This window comes from Hippocampus zosterae, chromosome 1 (genome assembly GCF_025434085.1).
Source record: "Hippocampus zosterae strain Florida chromosome 1, ASM2543408v3, whole genome shotgun sequence".
NCBI classification, from domain to species: domain Eukaryota; kingdom Metazoa; phylum Chordata; class Actinopteri; order Syngnathiformes; family Syngnathidae; genus Hippocampus; species Hippocampus zosterae.
The window spans coordinates 2,805,406-2,825,469 of NC_067451.1; the positions used below are offsets into that span (position 1 = coordinate 2,805,406).

Sequence of the window (20,064 nt, forward strand, 5' to 3'; positions counted from 1 at the left end):
AATTCGAATGCCAACGAGTCCAGACAGTAACCGACATGTATTTCGAAACTCTTTGCAGCTCGGTTTGAGATGAGCGCAACGAATCGAGATGCTAATGCTAATGCTAGTCCTCCGCCGGCGGTGACGCGGCAAAGCCAGTGCAGGTGCATTAAAAATAAGACACAGTTTGCTCAATTCCCAAACGCATTTGACAAGGCTGACTTTGTTGTTGTTGTTGTTGTTGTTTTTGGGGGTCAACGCCCCAAATTTTTTTTATGAACAGAACACGGCAACATTTCACAATTATTATGATTTAATAAAGCCACACGAACGTAAGTACCTGTCATATACGTGTGTTTTTCTCTTACGAGGAGTTGAATGTTTTTTACATTCAAACGCTAACATTTGTCACCGATTTATTTATTTATTTTAAACGCATCGTAACTGTTTGAAGTAATGACGTCCATGTCAATTGCCTCATTGGAAATGCGCTGTGCATTGCTGGTAAAAAATAAACGAAAGATAATCGTGTAACATAGAGCCAGTAACATTTCTATACTTATATATAGTTATATTATTAAATCACATATAAGAGTAACATGAGGGAAACATTTTGGAAAACTTTTCCACTCCCTTGCTAAAACAATTAGGCACACAGGGTGATCAATTGACCTTTAAAGGCTCTGATCAAGTTCACTGCTCATGCACTTTTTCTCGAATATTGACCGATAATTATCGGCCACTGATCGATCAGAGCATTCCCACTCGTGACACGTATTTTGAATAACAGGAGCATTTCAAAAATATAGAAAAATGTACTTATATCTAATATTTGCAATTAGATTTTAAAACAAATGAACTAATTTCATTTTAAAATTCCTCACTGCAGACGTTGAGTTCATTTACCCAGTTGGAAGAAATTGTCATCGCGTGCCGCCACTCCCCCGACATCAAAAAAATCAATCAACAAAGAGCCGAAAAGCTCACGGCATGCCACATTTCCAAGAAGTTTGATGTGATTTTAGTCACCGCTGCTCTGCTCATGGAAGGGTAACGCGACTCAAGCCACTAAACGCTGGCTGAGGGGGCGAGAGAGTTGTCAAAGTGAAACATGAAACATCAGCAGCGGCTCAAGGCGAGGAGTTGTTGTGCACCAATGCGTCTTTCTAATTGGAGCTTCCACCGCTGAGAGGAGTGCCTCGGGTTTTTACTGCATAGGTGCGTGACACCAAAACGATCCATAGCAAGCTAAGGCAACTTTATGTATATAGCACCTTAAATAAACAAGGCGACTCAATGCGTTTCGCACAACAAAATGCACAACACCTGAAACATTGACAAACAGAACATTTGTCAAGCAAAGAAAACTGAAGAAAATTTGTCAAAGAATCGACATTGACAAGATTCAAACGCGATGACAAACAAAATATTTATGGACATTTAAAAACAAAAGAAAAGAAACAAACTAAAATACCATTCAGTGACATCGATTTTAAACAAATTTTAAAAATGCTTAATCAAAAGTTGGATTTAAAGAAAAAAAAATATATATATACCGGTACTGTATATATGTATATATATATATATATATATATATATATATATATATACATATATATGTATTAGAGCTGTCAAACGATTAAAATATTTAATCTAATTAAAAATGCAACTGTCATAATTAACTCAAATGGACTAAAAAATTAATCGTGATTACTCACACATTTTTTATCGTTTCTGAATTTCCTTTTACATTTTTTGTCCTATTTTTCCCCCATTTTAATGCTCTCATCAACATGGAATCATGAATCAGTTTTCTATGTGCCAAATGCAAATATTTACTGAAATAACAATTTTGATTTTCAATTTTACATGAACATTTTTCACTTGGAGCAGTTATTCACACAATATTACTGTCCATCAACAACAGTGAAAACAATATTTTGTCACACAACAGCTGCTTTAACAGCTTTTTTTATAAAATCAAAACAGAGCAATATAACATTATAAAGTGCACATCTAAGGTAAACTAGTACTCAGCCTATAGTAGATTTAAACCATGGTTGCATACTTCGTTTTTCTCAAGTTTATTTTGAACACTGCAGTCTGTTTCTGTATGTTTGTTGAAGAATAACGAGACACTGGACACCAGTGTTCATTATGTGCCGCTGTATTCAAAACTGCCCGCCGTACAAAAAAGCGCACGCACTTCTCCCGTGCTGCTGGGGCAAACCATTCTGGAAGGGGTGGGGGGGTCACTCCCCCTAACACAGTCAGGCTATGTTGATTGTGTTGGTCCTTCTTGTGCGGAAGTCTCTGTACAGTTTTTGTGTAGACCTCATTTCGAATGACAACACTGGACACGTTTTATTTTCGCTAGGTCGCTACCACTGTCAGACAAACACAAAGAAGCTCCACCCGCTCTATTTATATGGACGCAGAACACTGTAACCTTCCACACAAAATAGTTCCAAACAAGTAACATCCGCTTGTGACGTGCGCCGCGTTAATCTCGCGAGAAAAAATTTAATCCCGTTAAAATTCATTTAAATTAATGCCAATAAAAACGCGCTAAACTGTCAGCTCTAATATATATATATATATATCCGTGCAGCATAACAGCTAAATGCCGCTTCGCCATGTTTGCTTTGAAACCTAGGCTCCACTAATTGACCCGACCCATGACACCAAAACTCAAGACGAATGCCATCACATGACTTTGTTTACATATTTTGCGCAGATATGAATTCTGTGCCGCATTTCAACTCAAACCCTGTAAGAGGGTGTCAACTGCCTACGAAATGAAGGTCGCCTCCTTGGCGCTCGCGTAGAGTTGAAATGCATTGATTGTTTTTGTATATAAAGTGTGAAAAACGTCCTCCCCGCTAATGACCCTGTCAGCCTCTCCATCACGTCTGACACCACAATTACCGCTTCCAGGGAGCAAAGGAGGGGAAAAACTGAAAATGGCCGCTCGGAACAATGCGTTCTGTTGCCCACTCTTCGCTCTCGGGCTCAACTAATGAGCGCGATTCCAAAAGTGGCAATCAGAGGCATTCAGTCCATGAAATTGCCTGTGCGGAAAGGGCGGCTGGACCGCTCGTGGGCTGCATCTGTGTTGCCGCGCGTGGAAAATGAGGAACGGCGGAGAGGGAAGTGCAGGTGGGTCGTATTGGCGAGATCTCACTTGGGAAACGATGATTAGTTGCGACCTCATAAATGAAAGGAAAATAGAGGTCAGAGGGAGATCTTATTGGTTTTTGGTGGATTCTCCGGGCCAAAAACTGACAAGGTTCAGGTGCTGGTGACATCCACGCGTTTTATTTACCGGATGCGTCAACCTGTTAGTTCCGCTGAGAATCCGGCGTCTGCTTGTCGTAAATTACCACAAGTGACGACATCATCAACAACCCCCGCGGTTGTGTTAGCTTCCAGCGGCTAAAACACAAAATTAGTCTTGGCTCTCTCCCTCGACATATGGAGGTCCTATTTATTTATGAACCTCTTGATTACGACGCGCGAGGCAGCTGCTCGGCTCTCCTCCCTCTCGCCAGTCTCCGGGTGACGAGGTTTATTTTTCCAGACGGATCCCGTGACATATTAGCTGCGTTTTAATGAACAAAATGTGTGCATCAAAGTGATTCACTCGGCGTTGCGCACTTAATTAGGAGACGTGTGGGAGCAGATGAGATGCTCGCTCTTGGGTTGGGGTATCAACCTCATCACAAAACGTTGTCACGTTCATTCCAAGTCATTTGGAAAAAAACAAACTAACATGTCCCAAGAGCTAGCTTCTGCAGCCGAGGATCGGACCGCCAGGGTCCCCGCCTTTGGCTGCCGCCCAGCTCACATTGCACCCTGGAGCGTTTCGCAGCCGAGTGTGAAGCGGTTGGGATGAAAATCAGCACCTCCAAATCTGAAACCATGGTCCTCAGTCGGAAAAGGGTGGAGTGCCCCCTCCAGGTCGGGGAGGAGATCTTACCCCAAGTGGAGGAGTTCAAGTATCTTGGGGTCTTGTTCACGAGTGGGGGTAGGAGGGAGCGGGAGATCGACAGGCGGATCGGTGCAGCGTCTGCTGTGATGCGGACGTTGTATCGGTCTGTCGTGGTGAAGAAGGAGCTGAGCCAAAAGGCGAAGCTCTCAATTTACCGGTCGATCTACGTTCCAACCCTCATCTATGGTCACGAGCTATGGGTCGTGACCGAAAGAACGAGATCCCGGATACAAGCGGCTGAAATGAGTTTTCTCCGCAGGATGTCCGGGCTCTCCCTTAGAGATAAGGTGAGAAGCTCAGTCATCCGGGAGGGGCTCAGAGTCGAGCCGCTTCTCCTCCACATCGAGAGGAGCCAGAGGAGGTGGCTTGGGCATCTGATTCGGATGCCTCCTGAGCGCCTCCCCGGTGAGGTGTTCCGGTCATGTCCCACCGGGAGGAGACCCAGAGGAAGACCCAGGACACGCTGGAGAGACTATGTCACCCAGCTTGCCTGGGAACGACTCGGGATCCCCCGGGGAGAGCTGGAAGAAGTAGCTAGGGAGAGGGAAGTCTGGGCTTCCCTGCTAAAGCTGTTGCCCCCGCGACCCGGCCCCGGATAAGCGGTAGATGATGGATGGATGGATGGATGGAAACAAACTAACAACCCCCCACCCAAACTAATACATTTTTATTTCACACGATATAACACCGATGCCCTACAGGAACCTCCCACTTCGACATTTTGAGTATTTGCGATTCATCTGTCATACGTGTCTGTCGCCATATGCATTCTTAATTACACAGTGCGGCGCCGTCTAATGGAAGCTGGAGATACAGCGGCGCGTATGCCGAGAGGGTCTCCAAACAACTTAGTGCATCACTTCTGACAGATGATGGCTTTTGCTGCTGCGTAAAGTGGAAAGTGACCATAAAGATTTAATGACTCGCTCGCGCAGGCTTAAGTGTCTTTCCAGGCGTGGGGGGGGTCAATAGTTCCCGTTGGAATTTCTGTAAAAACACACAGGAAATACAGTGCGTGTTGCCAAGTTGGAAGCATGCTTTTACGATTGTGAACACACATACGCAATATATTTATATGTAATAATGATCATTTTAACTCTCAAAATAGGAATAATATCATTCATTCATTCATTCATTCATTCATTCATTCATCTTCCGAGCCGTTTGATCCTCACTAGGGTCGCGGGGGTGCTGTCTACGGGCAGTAGGCGGGGGACACCCTGAATCGGTTGCCAGCCAATCGCAGGGCACACAGAAACAAACAACCATTCGCACTCACACTCACACCTAGGGGCAATTTAGAGTGTTTAATCAGCCTGCTAAGCATGTTTTTTTTTTGGAATGTGGGAGGAAACCGGAGCACCCGGAGAAAACCCACGCAGGCCCGGGGAGAACATGCAAACTCCACACAGGGAGGCCGGAGCTGGAATCGAACCCGGTACCTCTGCACTGTGAAGCCCACGTGCTAACCACTGGACTACCGGGCTGCCCGAATAATATCATTACAATACAATACAATACATGCTGATTTATATAGCGCTTTCACAACAGTGGCAGCTGTAACAAAGCGCTTTACAAAACAGTTAACATAAAGTACAATACATAATAAAACAATTGGAATGCACTTGGAGTACTTCTACTGTTACATTTGAATGAATATTTTTTCTCAGTATACTCGCTTACACCTTCTCAGATGTTTTTTCTTCTTTCTACCTACATTCTTGCTGCTGGAGGCTGTAAATTTCCCCAGTGTGGGACAAATAAGGATATCTTATCTTATCTTATCTTAGTGCGAATTCGGAATAAAGGTGAAACCAGCAGCTCGCAATCGTTTACCCTTGGGGTAGCATTTCACCCCCAAAACACCCACACGGCTGCGTCACATCGTCGTTTAAAAAATGGACTCATGTAGGTAGATCAGGGAAGGGGAAACTCTGAGTGGCCCTTTCGTGAATTAAAAAAAATGTATTTTCGACGTGGGTGTAAATGGCGCGAAAAGAAACCATAGAAGATGCAACAAAACAAGTCTAATGTTGAAAAAAAAAATCCACGACTATGCGAATTTGTATTTGCCGTACTGAGAAGATGCGTCGACTTTAGTTTTAAGTTGTAATATCACCATTCACAGCTAGATGGACTACACAGCTTAGTTGTCCATAGACTGGCCCAAAATTACAACGTGAGTAGGCCTTTTTTTCTATAACAGTACAGTTTTGAGTGAGTTGATCTGAACTAAAAATGAGTTTTTAACCTGAATGCTGGTTTGCTGTTGAGTAATTTTTTGCTGTCCTTGAGAACTCTTATGCAAGAGGAGTCCTTTGCACTGGGGAAAAAAAAATCGTAGTATGTGCGTCAAACCCTTTGTTGTTGCTTTTGGAGAGCAGTTTATACACGCGTTGAAAAATCTATTCTGAAAACTGAAATATGTGCGCTGTCCTTTGTGGCCCACAAGTAGCATTGATGAAAACCTTTGACCCCCCCCTTCCAGCATTAAAGCCGTGCCATCCTCGAGCGCCATCGCGATGGCGGCTCTCAATAGAATGCGGATGAATATTTACCAAACAAGTAGAAGGAGTTATGAAGTACGGCACGTAACTTGAGAAAGTGGGCACACGCTGTTCATAATTTAAAAGACCGAGAGCCACGGCGTCCTTTTAAACACAATCCTATAACTCTCAATATTTCGCCTCTCACCGTCTCGTCCCTTTTGAATTATTCCAGCACTTTCAATTGGAGCTGTCTCCATATTACTTAAGCTGCGAAAAAGACACAACGTGCAATCTAAACGAGCCGGCCGAGAGGAATTTGTATTCCCTTTCAATCGGAACCGTGTTTCAACAAATGTCTTACAAAAGCAGCGCGAGCCCCGCCGGCACCTTTTGGCTTATGCCAGACATACGGCGATGATTACGCGATGAAACTTTAACAGTGCCCGGGCTGTGGAAGAGCCACTGATTTGTAGAGGCCGTTTCCTTTTATAACACGCGCCAAGGGTGTAGCAACCTTTCCTTTTTCCCTCTTCCTCGTGCTCTTCTAGGTGACTTTTACAAAGTTGCTCTAGCTACCGCTCGCCTTTTTGCCACGCTACCAATACTGGAAAACATCACGACCCCCCCCAACCCCTCCCCTGCTGCGGTGTCATCCTACCAGAGAGGAAGATGAAGCGCAAGTATGTAAAGTGTGGCGGCCATATGCTGCGAAGAGCCCTTGGGAGCATGCCGCTATTGAACATGCCGCCCAATCGCCTCAGTGGGGGGGGGGGGGGGGGGCATTGGTGAGTAAACACGCCAAGGTCCATGTGTCCATCCGATCGAGGATGGAAGGGGTAGGGAGGGGCCGGAGTGACGGATCGATGCGAGCGTGCTCCATCGGCGCCGTCCCATCTGTTGTGCGTTTGTGTGCCTCGTCACGTTTTCATGTCTCGTGGGTGGGGCGGGGGGGGGGGGGACATTGTGGTGCATCAACGTCTTCCAAGGTCATTGAAGAATATCTCGTACCAGTTGCTGCCATTTAAAAACCCAACGTAGCCCCCCCCCTCACACACACACACACACACACAAAGACTCCAGAGCTTACTTCCCCAGTCATATTTGGCTTGTGCCCACGTTTTGTTGCTTCCCTGCCGGGGTTGAACAATTTCAGCCGTTTTGATATGCAGCGAAACAGCCTCATTGTTTCGTCGCAGGAGACTTTGCCTTATCTACTTAATGGATTATGAGAAAGGGAACAAAAACAGGAGGGTTGGAGTTCTTGTAAAGGGCCAACAGAAAACCGGACGCCAGGTCAGATAAAACAAACGCCCCTCCCGTGTATTTATTCAGCCTCTGTTTGGGATGAGGGCTTTGGAAATGCCAAAAGTTGTGATCAAAGGCTTTGTGCTTCAATTTGGAGGGGCTGACGGGTCTTGTTTGCAAAGCAGCCCCTCTCCAGCTTGCTTTCGAACACCCCTGATTCAAATGATACTGATCATTTGACGCTATGGAACTCGATGGGCGACGGGGCGTCGTTGGGCACACGTCGCTCAGAAAGTCAACCGGCAGCCGTCACGCGCTTTGTTCGGCCACCATATAAATTTCGGGAAACATTTTCCCGGAGTCCCTGATGGCCACTGTGGTCCAAAACAATGACTTTTAACTCATTCACTCCCAAAGACGTTTTTAAACGTCTTTTCAGACTTGGTCTAGAATTGGCTGGTAGTGAATGAGTTTTAACGATGAAGTGAAATAAAAGTTGCTCAAGCTACAGAGACAAATTTGGCGGTCGCAAGTTCGGTGGTGGAACCGGACTCTTTCTATCTTTCATTTTACTCTTTCATATTCAGGAAATGAGGCGGCCCGGTAGTCCAGTGGTTAGCACGTCGGATTTACAGTGCAGAGGTACCGGGTTCGATTCCAGCTCCGGCCTCCCTGTGTGGAGTTTGCATGTTCTCCCCGGGCCTGCGTGGGTTTTCTCCGGGTGCTCCGGTTTCCTCCCACATTCTAAAAACATGTGTGGCAGGCTAATTGAACACTCTAAATTGTCCCTAGGAGTGAGTGTGTGCGCGGATGGTTGTTCGTCTCTGTGTGCCCTGCGATTGGCTGGCAACCGATTCAGGGTGTCCCCCGCCTACTGCCCGAGACAGCTGGGATGGGCTCCAGCACCCCCCGCGACCCTAGTGAGGATTGAGCAGTTCGGAAGATGAATGAATGAATGAATATTCAGGAAACGAGTTGCCAGCCCTGTTATATAATAAGCAGGTGAGCAGAAAAGTTCTGAGTGTGGGCGCCATCTTGGATTTCCCGAACACGATCTTGGCTGATCATTCATTCATTCATTCATTCATTCATTCATTCATCTTCCTAACCGCTTGATCCTCACTAGGGTCGCGGGGGGTGCTGGAGCCTATCCCAGTTGTCTTCGGGCAGTAGGCGGGGAACACCCAGAATCGGTTGCCAGCCAATCGCAGGGCACACAGAGACGAACAACCATTCGCACTCACACCTAGGGACAATTTAGAGTGTTCAATCAGCCTGCCATGCATAGTTTTGGAATGTGGGAGGAAACCGGAGCACCCGGAGAAAACCCACGCAGGCCCGGGGAGAACATGCAAACTCCACACAGGGAGGCCGGAGCTGGAATCGAACCCGGTACCTCTGCACTGTGAAGCCCACGTGCTAACCACTGGGCTACCGGGCCGCCCCTTGGCTGATCAAAATAACACAAATAAAGTTCTGGTCATTTCTCTCCGTCTTTCACCCTGACAACGTCCCGAATCGTCAGTACGATTGCAGCTCCAAGAATTTGACGTGAGTCCAATTTTCTCGAAAAGAGGAAATTTCTCGGCCGTTTGAGCTCCCGTGGCAAGAGCGAAGCCAACGCTGCAAATGAGCCATCGCTCTTTATTTATCGATGGAGTGGAGACAGCTTCACTTGGATGGTGTCGACTTGCCCGACCGCCTCTTGAAAGTATGTCTGGCCTGCGGTCAAATCCAATTGCTTTGTTTGGGCACTTGTGTTTAGTTTTTGTCAGATTTAAGATTCCAGCAATTGAATCCTCAGGATTGGCGTTGTTTTTTTTTTTTTTGTTTGTTTCTTTTTGCCTCCCCTGACTCGAGTAGTTTGTGTCATTTTTTTTCCTTCTTTGCCCACAACACAGCTTTTAAAATATTTGTTTGCTTTTGTGGTGCAGTCTCCTTGTTGAAAAAAAAGGTCATTTGGTGCTTACTTGCTCGCGGCGATTTTTTTTTTTTTTTTTTTTCCTTCTACCGAAGGTGTTTCCCGGCTGGTGTTTTTTTTTTTTTACGGGAAGGTTGAATGAGTTTGCAATCTTGAGCCTGACGAACGTCGCCCGTTATCTGGCAGTTCTGGGCGAGAGGCATCCGCCAAGTCCGTATTTGAGGCTGTGATCTGCTTTTGGACTAATCTTCTCCAGATAGCCCATCTGACCTTCTCCGCATGAGACCTTGCAGCGGTTTTCTTCTCCGATAATTTGAGTTACAGCAAAGATCAAGTCTTGCTGAAGCCGGTTCTGCCAAACATTTTTTTTTCTGTGTTCCATAAGTACTCCAGAGGGGGGGAAAAAAAAAAAAGCATTTGTGAGAGCAACAGCCTTCGGGCGTTGCGGCAAAAAAATAAAAATTTTTTAAAATGCTTTTTTTTTTTTTTTTTCTCAAACCCTTCACAAACTTCACTCAAAAAGTGTTTTCTGTTGGTATTCTCTTTCTCTCTTTGTAGCGCTCTCTCTCTCTCTCGCTCTCTCTGTTCTTTTTCTGTTTTGATTTGAACTCTGACATCCGTGTCTGCCCCAGGATGTCTGTCACAAACTGCAGTCCAACGTTGTGACAATGCTTTTGTTCTTCCCGTGCCCTTTATGACCTTCTTTTTCTTCCTCTTTCTGTTCTTTTTGTCTATGTGTTTCCCTTTCAAGGTCTGGCGCACCTGACATTAAACGACCAAGGTATGGGTTCATTCCCTTTTGTTTGGGTTCTCTTTTTGCTTTCCTCAGTTGACTCCCGAGGATTTGACTCCTTGCCCCTGAGCCCTTTGAACAGTTTTGCTTTTTTTTTTTTTACCTTTTTTTTTCCTGACCTTTCCTCTGCAACATTAAAATCAAATTTTTTTTTTGCCTCCCCGAAAACCCCTTCAAACATCTTCTTTAAACGCTCCCCTCATCTCGCTCCGTCCTCTCCTTTGTGACATATCATTGTTTTGTCCCCACGCCCGCTCTCCTCCCCCCCTCGCACTGTGACCACCAATGTGTTGTCCTGTCCTATGGCTAACATCCTGGACCTTCACCCCTGACCAACTTTGACCCCCGATGACTTCACCCCGGGGCTGAAGGTAACACTCTTCTGCGTCTTCAACAACAACAACAAAAACAACAACAACAACAAAATGATGGTTTGATCGGTGAACGACTTTTTTTTTTTTTTTTTTTTTTTAACGTGTGTCGAATGCGCAGAGTTTTTCATCACCGCTCTGCTGACATTCGTATTGTTTGGCAATCCCGTGACTTGAAAGGGCTCTCATTCGGGTGGTGGAGATAGGTAAGGTAATCGCTTGTTGGATTGGAAAAAGAAAAAAGAGCCGCGCGGTTGTTGTGATGCTGCTGATTACCCCTTTTCATGTCGACTCCATTCACGGCCGTCGTTTGGTCACGCGCCACGGCTCGCGCTGTTTGTCAAAAGTGCTCAAATCGTTTGCAGCTGACTTCCAACACTTTTTTTTTTTTTTTTTTTTTGGCGCTCCAGTCCCATTGGCTACGCTTCCTCATGGTTCTCTCCTTCCGTTGACCTTTCTGTGTTTGTTGGCCTCCAAGTGAGGACTGTCTTCTTCTCTCAGTCTTGCTCTCCTCATTTGTTGACCTTTCAACGCCACCGGACGCTCAGTCAGAATTGTCCGTAGGGGAAAAAAAAAAAGGGGTGTGGGGGGGTGGGTAGGGGCGGTAGGACGCGTCAAAGCCAAGTTCATGAAATCGAAAAGGAGTGAACAAGAGCCGGAGTCGGTGAGTGTTCTGACCTTTGCTACCAAAAAAAATAAGATGGAAAAAAAAGGCTTCCTATCTTCTATTATCGCGCCGCATGATTCATATGGGCAAAGATCACTTTGCTTTAATTCCGACCCTTAAGTCTCGAGCTTCATTCGCGCAGACGTTCCCCCCCGAGATGTCGAAACACAAGCGGGGAATCGCTACGCTATCACGTCGAAAAGGACCAAGCACTTGACCGTTTGATCCAACCCGTAGTCTCCGTCCCTGTATGCTTCATCTCTCGCCCTTCAAACTTTTCTCTTCATGGCGACGGTAACGTTCATCCAAACGCTCCGGCCGACTTCAACAACAAGCTCACGTCATCCTGCGTCGGCCGTTTATTTTAGCCGTGACCTTGTTAGCGCGCACAATCAGAAAATTGGAATGCACTTGACTTTGGAGTCAGCCAATCCTCCATGAAGCGCCTCCAGTTGGTCCACAATGCTGCTGCTCGCCTCCTAAGAGGAAGCGCATAACGCCTGCTATGGCATCCCGATACAATTCTTTTGAAGATTGGATTATTTGTTTTCCAAATCTTAAAATGGCCTCACCCCACCTGACCTCTCTGAGCTCCATCACACCCCGCCCGGCACCTCGGGTCTGCAGACCAGACATTATTCGAGGTACCGAGAACTAAGTAGAGGCTCAGAGGGGATGGAGAGTTTTCCGTTGCCAGTCCCTCTTTTCGATAAGCCCCCTCGCTTGCCCATCTCTCAAACTCATCTGCAAATTCATTTCAATTTTTTATTATTATTTTTTTAGTTTGATGTTTTTTGTTGTTGCTTTCTACTCTCTTTCTTATTAATTTATTGTTTTCATGTTTATTGTCGTATGAATTATTTTTGCTCCGTGTGCAGAACTTTGCATACAGCAATGGTTGTTTTAAAGTCCTCGAGTTGAGTTGAGATGATAGGAAGATTGTGAAATCATACGTGAGGACGGTATTGATCCGAAGGCTTTCGTATTTGTCTGCAACCAACATGTGTGGAAGCCAGTTCGAGCAATTTGGAATCGCAAAGAGCGGTAACAAAGGAACGCATGCAAATGCAAATCTGTCTCTGGGGGGGTTGGGGGGGGGGGGGGACCAGCTGATTATTCATCCGGCATTGCCTAGCCAGCCATTTGTATCGATCACCTTGTTTCCAGGATTAATACGGTTTGCTCCCATGTGGATGGACCCCAGAAAAAAAAAAAAATCAATAATCCTATTTAGAACATTCAACACGTTAAAAAAAAAAAAAAAAAAAAAATTGTCAGGGAAAAAAAAAGATTTTTTTTTTTGTGATGCTGCTGATGAAAAAAAGATTTTTTTTTTCCCCGACATTTTTTTCTGCTTAGCGTGCCTCTGCACCGCTCGGATGCATGTGAAGCAGAAAAAGCCAGCCGCGTCGTTAACCGAGGCCGCGGCTACCGTTAATGATCTCTGGCCGTCACGTCAGCCGTCATATTACAGGGCCAGGGTAAAAAAAAAAAAAAAAAAAAATCAATGTCAAGTCTCCCGAAAGCCGCGGCCGCCCTTCACCGCTGACGCAAGGACGAACCCCAGGCCTCAGTCACCGCTGATCTTTATCTGTCTGTCTGGAAGACCACCTCCGACGCCGCACGCTGGGCAGGCAGCATCTGAAATTAAACCAACGTTTCCCTCGTCTCTTTCCATGGCCGTCCCTGTAAATATTCCCGTGCTTGAGCTTTTCATTTAATGTTCGCAGCGAGTGGCTCCTAACATGCTCGTGTCGCTAAATAAGGACATTAGATGGATGGAAGCGGCCTGCGGGGTGGATTTAGTCAAATAAGTGTCGCGTTAATATTTCCAAATCAGTGGCAGGTCATGCCCGGAAGCTATTTGTGAAATTAACAAGCTGGTTATTGCTATTAATTAAAAAAAAACAAAAAAAAACGTTTTTTTAAAGGATCTAAACCGCGGTTGTTTCCACACTCCGGGAGTTACGGATCCTTTTCACTCATCCGGTTTCTCCTTATTTCACAACTCGCGTAGATGCAAACGGAGTGAAATGAAATGAAGTGAGCCCTGCGAGATAGAGTCCCGCCGGGTCTAATGCAGATCTCCCAGAAGATACCGCGGGGAAAATGAAGGAAGTATTGAGCCTGATCCGTATCTGGCCCGCAACGTAATAGACGAGGTCCAGGTCACGATAGCCATCTCGCTCACAGCCCACCGGAGGGGGGGGGGCAACTTTATAGACTGCCTGTGTTTGTGTTTGTGCGGCCGCAGCTGTTTGGAAAGAAAGACGGACGGCGACAGCGTTTTATTTGTTTGAACTGATTTTTAATGAATCTGCTTGAAAATGAAGACACAAAAAGACAATTCCAAAGATTTCCGAGCGGTCGAATCGCCCGTTTCCGGAGTTCATTATTAATTACAGTCACCGGGCTGATGCTGATTGACGGGGCTGGGTAGGGGCTCCGCTGCGGGACCTCGAGCGAAGAGGTGCGCGTGAAGGTCGTTGGCGGCCCGCTGTTCGTAAGCGAGCGCAGGCGCGCGCGTGCATACTCGACGTTTCCCAGAGGGCCCGCGTGCCACGTCGTCTCTTCGCGGCGCGTGCTCCGTTTCGCGCTTTTGGGGCCCCTGCCCTACGAAAACCTCCCCCGTCCTCCTATCCTGCGGCTCCTCATCATCAATCGCGACTTACATGCCGTTGTGTGTCGCGTTTTGAAATGTCATCAACTGTCAACACCGAATTTATCGAGCACAGGCTGCAATTTTCAAAAAAACGCAACTTACTTGCGTTTGAAAGTATGACGTTTCTTGACAGTTTTACTGTTCGTGTAAGAGGGAGAAGTTGCATCTTATTTTTAAGTTTTGTTTGTTTGTGTTTGTTTTTTTAACAGGTGAAGTTTATGTTGCCAATATGTGTTGCTACTAACTCATTCACTCCCAAAGACGTTTTTAAACGTCTTTTCAGACTTGGTCAAGAATTGGCTGGTACTGAATGAGTACCAGCCAATGAGTTAGGTACCAGCCTCTTGGGACCTGGCGTCCACATGTGTGGACATGACGTCTTTGGTTTTCAAGACTATAATGAAAAATTTTGGACTATAAGGGCCTGGCGTCCACTTACGAGGACGTTACATCAAGTAAAAAGATAATTCTTTGTTTTTACATTCAACAGGTCCCAATTAGCCTAAATATCAAAGAGAAAATAAAAATAAAATAAAAATGCATGCCTTGCAAGCGTTCGGGTCTTAGGAGGAGAATACTGTTGATTTCATTCATTCATTCATTCATTCATTCATTCATCTTCCGAGCCGCTTGATCCTCACTAGGGTCGCGGGGGGTGCTGGAGCCTATCCCAGCTGTCTTCGGGCAGTAGGCGACACCCTGAATCGGTTGCCACTCAATCGCAGGGCACACAGAGACGAACAACCATTCGCACTCACACTCACACCTAGGGACAATGTAGAGGAATGTGGGAGGAAACCAGAGCACCCGGAGAAAACCCACGCAGGCCCGGGGAGAACATGCAAACTCCACACAGGGAGGCCGGAGCTGGAATCGAACCCGGTACCTCTGCACTGTGAAGCCGACGTGCTAACCACTGGACTACCGGGCCGCCCCTGTTGATTTCAGTATCTGTCTATTTATTGTTTGTATGTAGTTTTTATAATAATTCATAATACTAATAATAATACTACTACTACTAATAATAATAATAATTCATTCATCTTACAAATAATAGCAAAAGATAAATGACGTAGATTTGAAAATTGAGATTTTAATACATTTAGCTTTCAGCAGGGCGGCCCGGTGTTCCAGTGGTTATCACGTCGGTCTTGCAGTGCAGAGGTGCAGGGTTCGATTCTGGCCGCGGCCTTCCAGTGTGGGCTTTGCACGTGCTCCATGTGCCTGTGTGGGTTTTTTCCGGGTACTCCGGTTTCCTCCCACATTCCAAAAACAAGCATGGCAGGTGAATGGAACACTCTAAATTGTCCCTTTGAGTTAGTGTGAGCGTGAATGATTTGTTCGTCGATGTGTGCTCTGCGATTGGCTGGCGACCAGTTCAGGGTGTCCCCTGGCTCCCGCAACAAGACAGGCCGGGATAGGCTCCGACACGCCGGCTGGATGTGACGTGTCAATGAAAACATGAACTTAACGTCTTGAAATTGAGCTCATTTTAAATAAATTTCCAACTGCTCTAATGGTCTGAAACGCAATTTGGAACAAGATAACAATCAACAAATGTGAATATTGTCTCCCGGAATTCACTTGTTGACTGACTTTGAGCATTTAGGTCATGCATTTGAGTTTCACCGCTGATCTTTATTATGCTATTTTTCCCCCCGATCGTACCACAATGTCAACATTTCTCAAATGCTAAAAATGACACACACACACACACACACACACATTGACACGCATAATTTCAACAGAACTTAATCAAATTTGGCCAGTGGGGCATTCATCTTGGGGGCAGTGCGATTGGAGTGTGGAAATTGGATTCAGGTCGCATTTTTACAAGTTGTAATTAAGGCCACCAGGGGGTGAGGTGGGGAGTAGGGAAGAGGGGGGGGGGGGCAGCGTGAGTTGGGTGACATATAGTCAGTCGGAGATGTGGAGGTATATGCCAGATAAGGCAGTGAGGTGAGCAAAGCTGTTTGGATGACTAATGACTCGCAAAAATAAATAAATACAAAAAGCTAGAACTGCGTGTGCTTTGCAAGAATTCAATAAATAATTTGGCCAGGGATCTCATCACTTATCTCGTTTGGTTTAGCACTTCATTAAATTGCAACATTCCCGGAAGATTTTTCCCAAACGAACCTTCAAGGGCACCCTGTTGTCCCTTGCCAGTGTCCACATTCCAGAATCATCCGTTATTATTCAAGAGAAATTCAACACATCTTAATCATTCATAATAATAATACATTTTATTTGTAAATGCCTTTCACAGCACTCAAGGAGACTTTACAACCAAGAGCAAACAATTAAACCACAGATACAATTATAAATAAAAGAAGAGATCGATTTAACTTAGTAGTTAAGTAGTAGTACTTAACTTAGTTACTTTAATAGGCAAGTCTGAATAATCTTGTCGTGACCAGAGAAGCGGTAGTGAAATACGCGAGCTTTGGCTCTTTAGAAAATAAACCAGATGCATGACATTGTCCAACGGAACTGAATTGGTTTTTAAAAATTGAAAGTATGATTCATTACGTTGCGTCTTTGAACACACACACATAAAAAATATATATATATATGTGTGTGTGTGTGTGTTCAATCAGCCTACCATGCATGTTTTTGGAATGTGGTAGGAAACCGGAATACCCGGAGAAAACCCATGCGGGCATGGGGAGAACATGCAAACTCCACACAGGCCGGAGATATATACAGTATGTATATGTACTGTATGTATGTGTATATATATATATATATATATTTATTCATTCATTCATTCATTTTCCGAGCCGCTTGATCCTCACTAGGGTCGCGGGGGGTGCTGGAGCCTATCCCAGCTGTCTTCGGGCAGTAGGCGGGGGACACCCTGAATCGGTTGCAAGCCAATCGCAGGGCACACAGAAACGAACAGCCATTCGAACTCACACTCACACCTAGGGACAATTTAGAGTGTCCAATCAGCCTGCCACGCATGTTTTTGGAATGTGGGAGGAAACCGGAGCACCCGGAGAAAACCCACGCAGGCCCGGGGAGAACATGCAAGCTCCACACAGGGAGGCCGGAGGTGGAATCGAACCCGGTACCTCTGCACTGTGAAGCCAACGTGCTAACCACTGGACTACCGGGCCGCCCCTATATATATATATATATGTATATGTATGTATGTGTGTGTGTATAAAATAATAGCTCTCCTGCAGAAATGTGATGTTTTTGCTTTTGGTAAATAAAAAGACGGCAGAAGCTAATCCCTTAAGCGCGAGAGGAGAAAGGTCTAATCAAATATGTTGACGCACAAATTGGACTCCACTAATTGAATAAAGGAGATTTCGAGAAGTGCGAGCATATTAAGATACACTATGCGGAGATGGAGGAAACTCATAAAGCAGTGCGAGATGACGCCTCCCGGGAGGCGCGATGTCAGTCCGACGTTTGTGTCTCCATTTCACATTTGCAAATGTCTCGCTCAGCCCAAAGCGGCGTTGTCGGCTCCAGAAATTCCAAATGGCATCTTTAAATCCAAAGTTGCTCGCCGTGAGAGGAGAGATTCAGGTGAAGACGCGGTCGACTCAGCTCACCTGGCACAAATTTTTGTGCAGCGCACATTGCAGGAGGTGTGGGTGGTTATGCGCTCGCCCGAGCATGCGAGCAAAGGCAATGAGGCGAGTGGAATAACATTAGAGGCCCTTGTCGGAAATTGCCGTCCACGGAGCTGGTAGGCCATCCTTGATGATTAACTGCGTTATGGCAAATTTTGAGGTTCTTTAATTTTTCAGGGGAAAACAAAAACACAAAAACATGCTGGAACTGGAACTCCATGTAAATCCATTTGGAATCCTTTTGACCCAGCCACTTAATTGGTAGATTAATCGACTAATACCAGGCTTAAATGAGCAATTTAATCAAGCGGTGGAGTTGTAACCACGGGCCATTAAGCCGGGTCGAGCAGGACAGCGTAAGTCCAAGAGTTGAAGCCTTGATAGCGGGTCACTATCACTGCCGAACCTTTTGTCAAAGTTTTTTTTTTTTTTCGATCGTCTGCGCTACTTCAGTGCATTACTACTTTCTCTCGACTTTGACCTCAACAGATTCTTCATTTTCACACACACACACACAAAAAATCCAATTAAGACTTTCAAGGACCCAAACCATCGATTTCAAGTTGCACGTGGAAAAACAAGCCAGCAAATTGTTTTGGCGAAAACAACTTGCTTGCTTTGTTGGACTGAATGTCAATCATTTCAATTGTTCCTAATTAACCCTTTAATGCAGCCTGTCACCTGATCACATGATTAGCTGTCCACTGCAGTGACCGCTGTCCCTGAAAGTGTTATTATATATTATTATATTATATTATATATATATTTTTTATTATATTATTATATTTATATTATATTATTATATATATTATTATTATATATTGTTTCAAATTGAGATTTTTTTTTTTTAACAAACCGACCTTTGCATATTTGGTGGGATCTTTCAATGGAGCCGCTGACAGAAATTACAATTGCCATTTACATACTCGAACGCCTAGAAGAAAATCCAAGTGCAGGAAGTGTTCAACTTAGCCACTGATCATATTTGTTGACCATCCATCAGTCTGAATTCCTGAGTTAAAAAAAAAAATACAGTGCAATTGTTCAATCTGGTGTATTGAAACAAGCTTCCATGGTTTGAGTGTGGATCCACGCGATCTCCCGTTTTGTTGTCAAGAAAACATGTTGTCACATCCCGCGTTCAGTATTGTTCCATTTGACTGGCGCACTCAGGCAGTCACGCTGGCAGGCTCAAATTACTCATCGGCTCTCGGGCTGCAAATTGCACAATGCTTTTGCGGTGAAAAATAGGGTGGCGGGTAGGGGTTGTGGAAGCAAAAAACAACCAAAAAACAGGAAATGAGCTTTCATATACTATACACACATATATATATATATATATATATATATATATATATATATGTATTATATATTTTTGAAAGCTTATTTCCTGATTTTTTTCAAGCCCCCCAAAAAAAAAAAATATATATATATATATATATATATATATATATATATATATATATATATATATATATAATTTATTTTATTTTTTGCTTGGATCCTACTCCCACAGACACGAGAGCTCGGCTATCCTATTGAGAGCCACTTGATATCAGAGGAGAAGTATGAGCAAAGAGCAGCAAAAGGGGATTTGGCGAATTAACGGGATGCAGCTTCAGCATCCAGTCCAGGGGATTAGCGGGAGCACCGTCGTCCAGTGGAGGGACGGGGTGGGGGGGGGGGGGGGGGGCTAGGGAACGGGATCAGTGTTGGTGAGGAGCAGCAGTCAAGCCGTGCCCAAACGTCGCCCGACTGCTTGCTAAAGCGTGGGGGTGTCTCTGTACCCTCTATGCTCTTCGGAAGGAACCCTAAATCGGTTCCTTCCGATGAGACATTGCATCTTTTCCAAAAAACAATCCCAACTGTCATCTTCCAAATTGGCCTAATTAGTGCCCCGGGAGCCGTTAACTTTGCCCTCCGTCGGTTCCCAGACTTCACCGCCGCGCTCGTGTGACATTCTGAGTCCACCAACCGGCTTGCGCTTAAAGCTACGGGTGGGTCGCCTGCTATCAACAAAGCGCGCTCGCGTTTAGCGCCGTGCACCGCTTGGTGCCGTGGTTTCTGGCTTTTAGCCACCGTTCCACCTTTCTCGCTCAGATTGCGCTCCCATTTGTGAAAAGCGAGCTTGTTTTGATCGCGCGTCCCCGTTCCGTCTTGAGAGCTACTCAAGCTCGCCGGGAAGCAGCGCTCGGTCGGACGACGCACCCCCCACCACCCCTTCCCTGCCACCCTACCCCACCCAGCAAAGCCAGCCACTCAGCTGTGTCTCTGTTGCTGTTACCTGGCAACGGCGCTTCCTCCAGTCACCTCTCACTGCAGCAGCAAAGTCATAAATAACCATACACACACACAC

General features: G+C 45.4%; 1 protein-coding gene across 10 annotated transcripts in view; it reads left to right on the forward strand.

Annotated features, from left to right (window-relative positions):
- The window catches only part of LOC127601505 (neurexin-2-like), a 344,756-nt gene that overhangs the window by 82,152 nt on the left and 242,540 nt on the right, over positions 1–20,064 (forward strand). For 9 of the 10 annotated variants that reach the window (XM_052066883.1, XM_052066919.1, XM_052066875.1 and 6 more), the window contains one exon: positions 10,377–10,406. The exons of the other annotated variant lie outside the window; for it this stretch is intronic. In XM_052066883.1, coding sequence (XP_051922843.1) covers positions 10,377–10,406 — 30 coding nt within the window. The remainder of the gene's footprint in view (positions 1–10,376; positions 10,407–20,064) is intronic. 10 annotated transcript variants of the gene reach the window in all.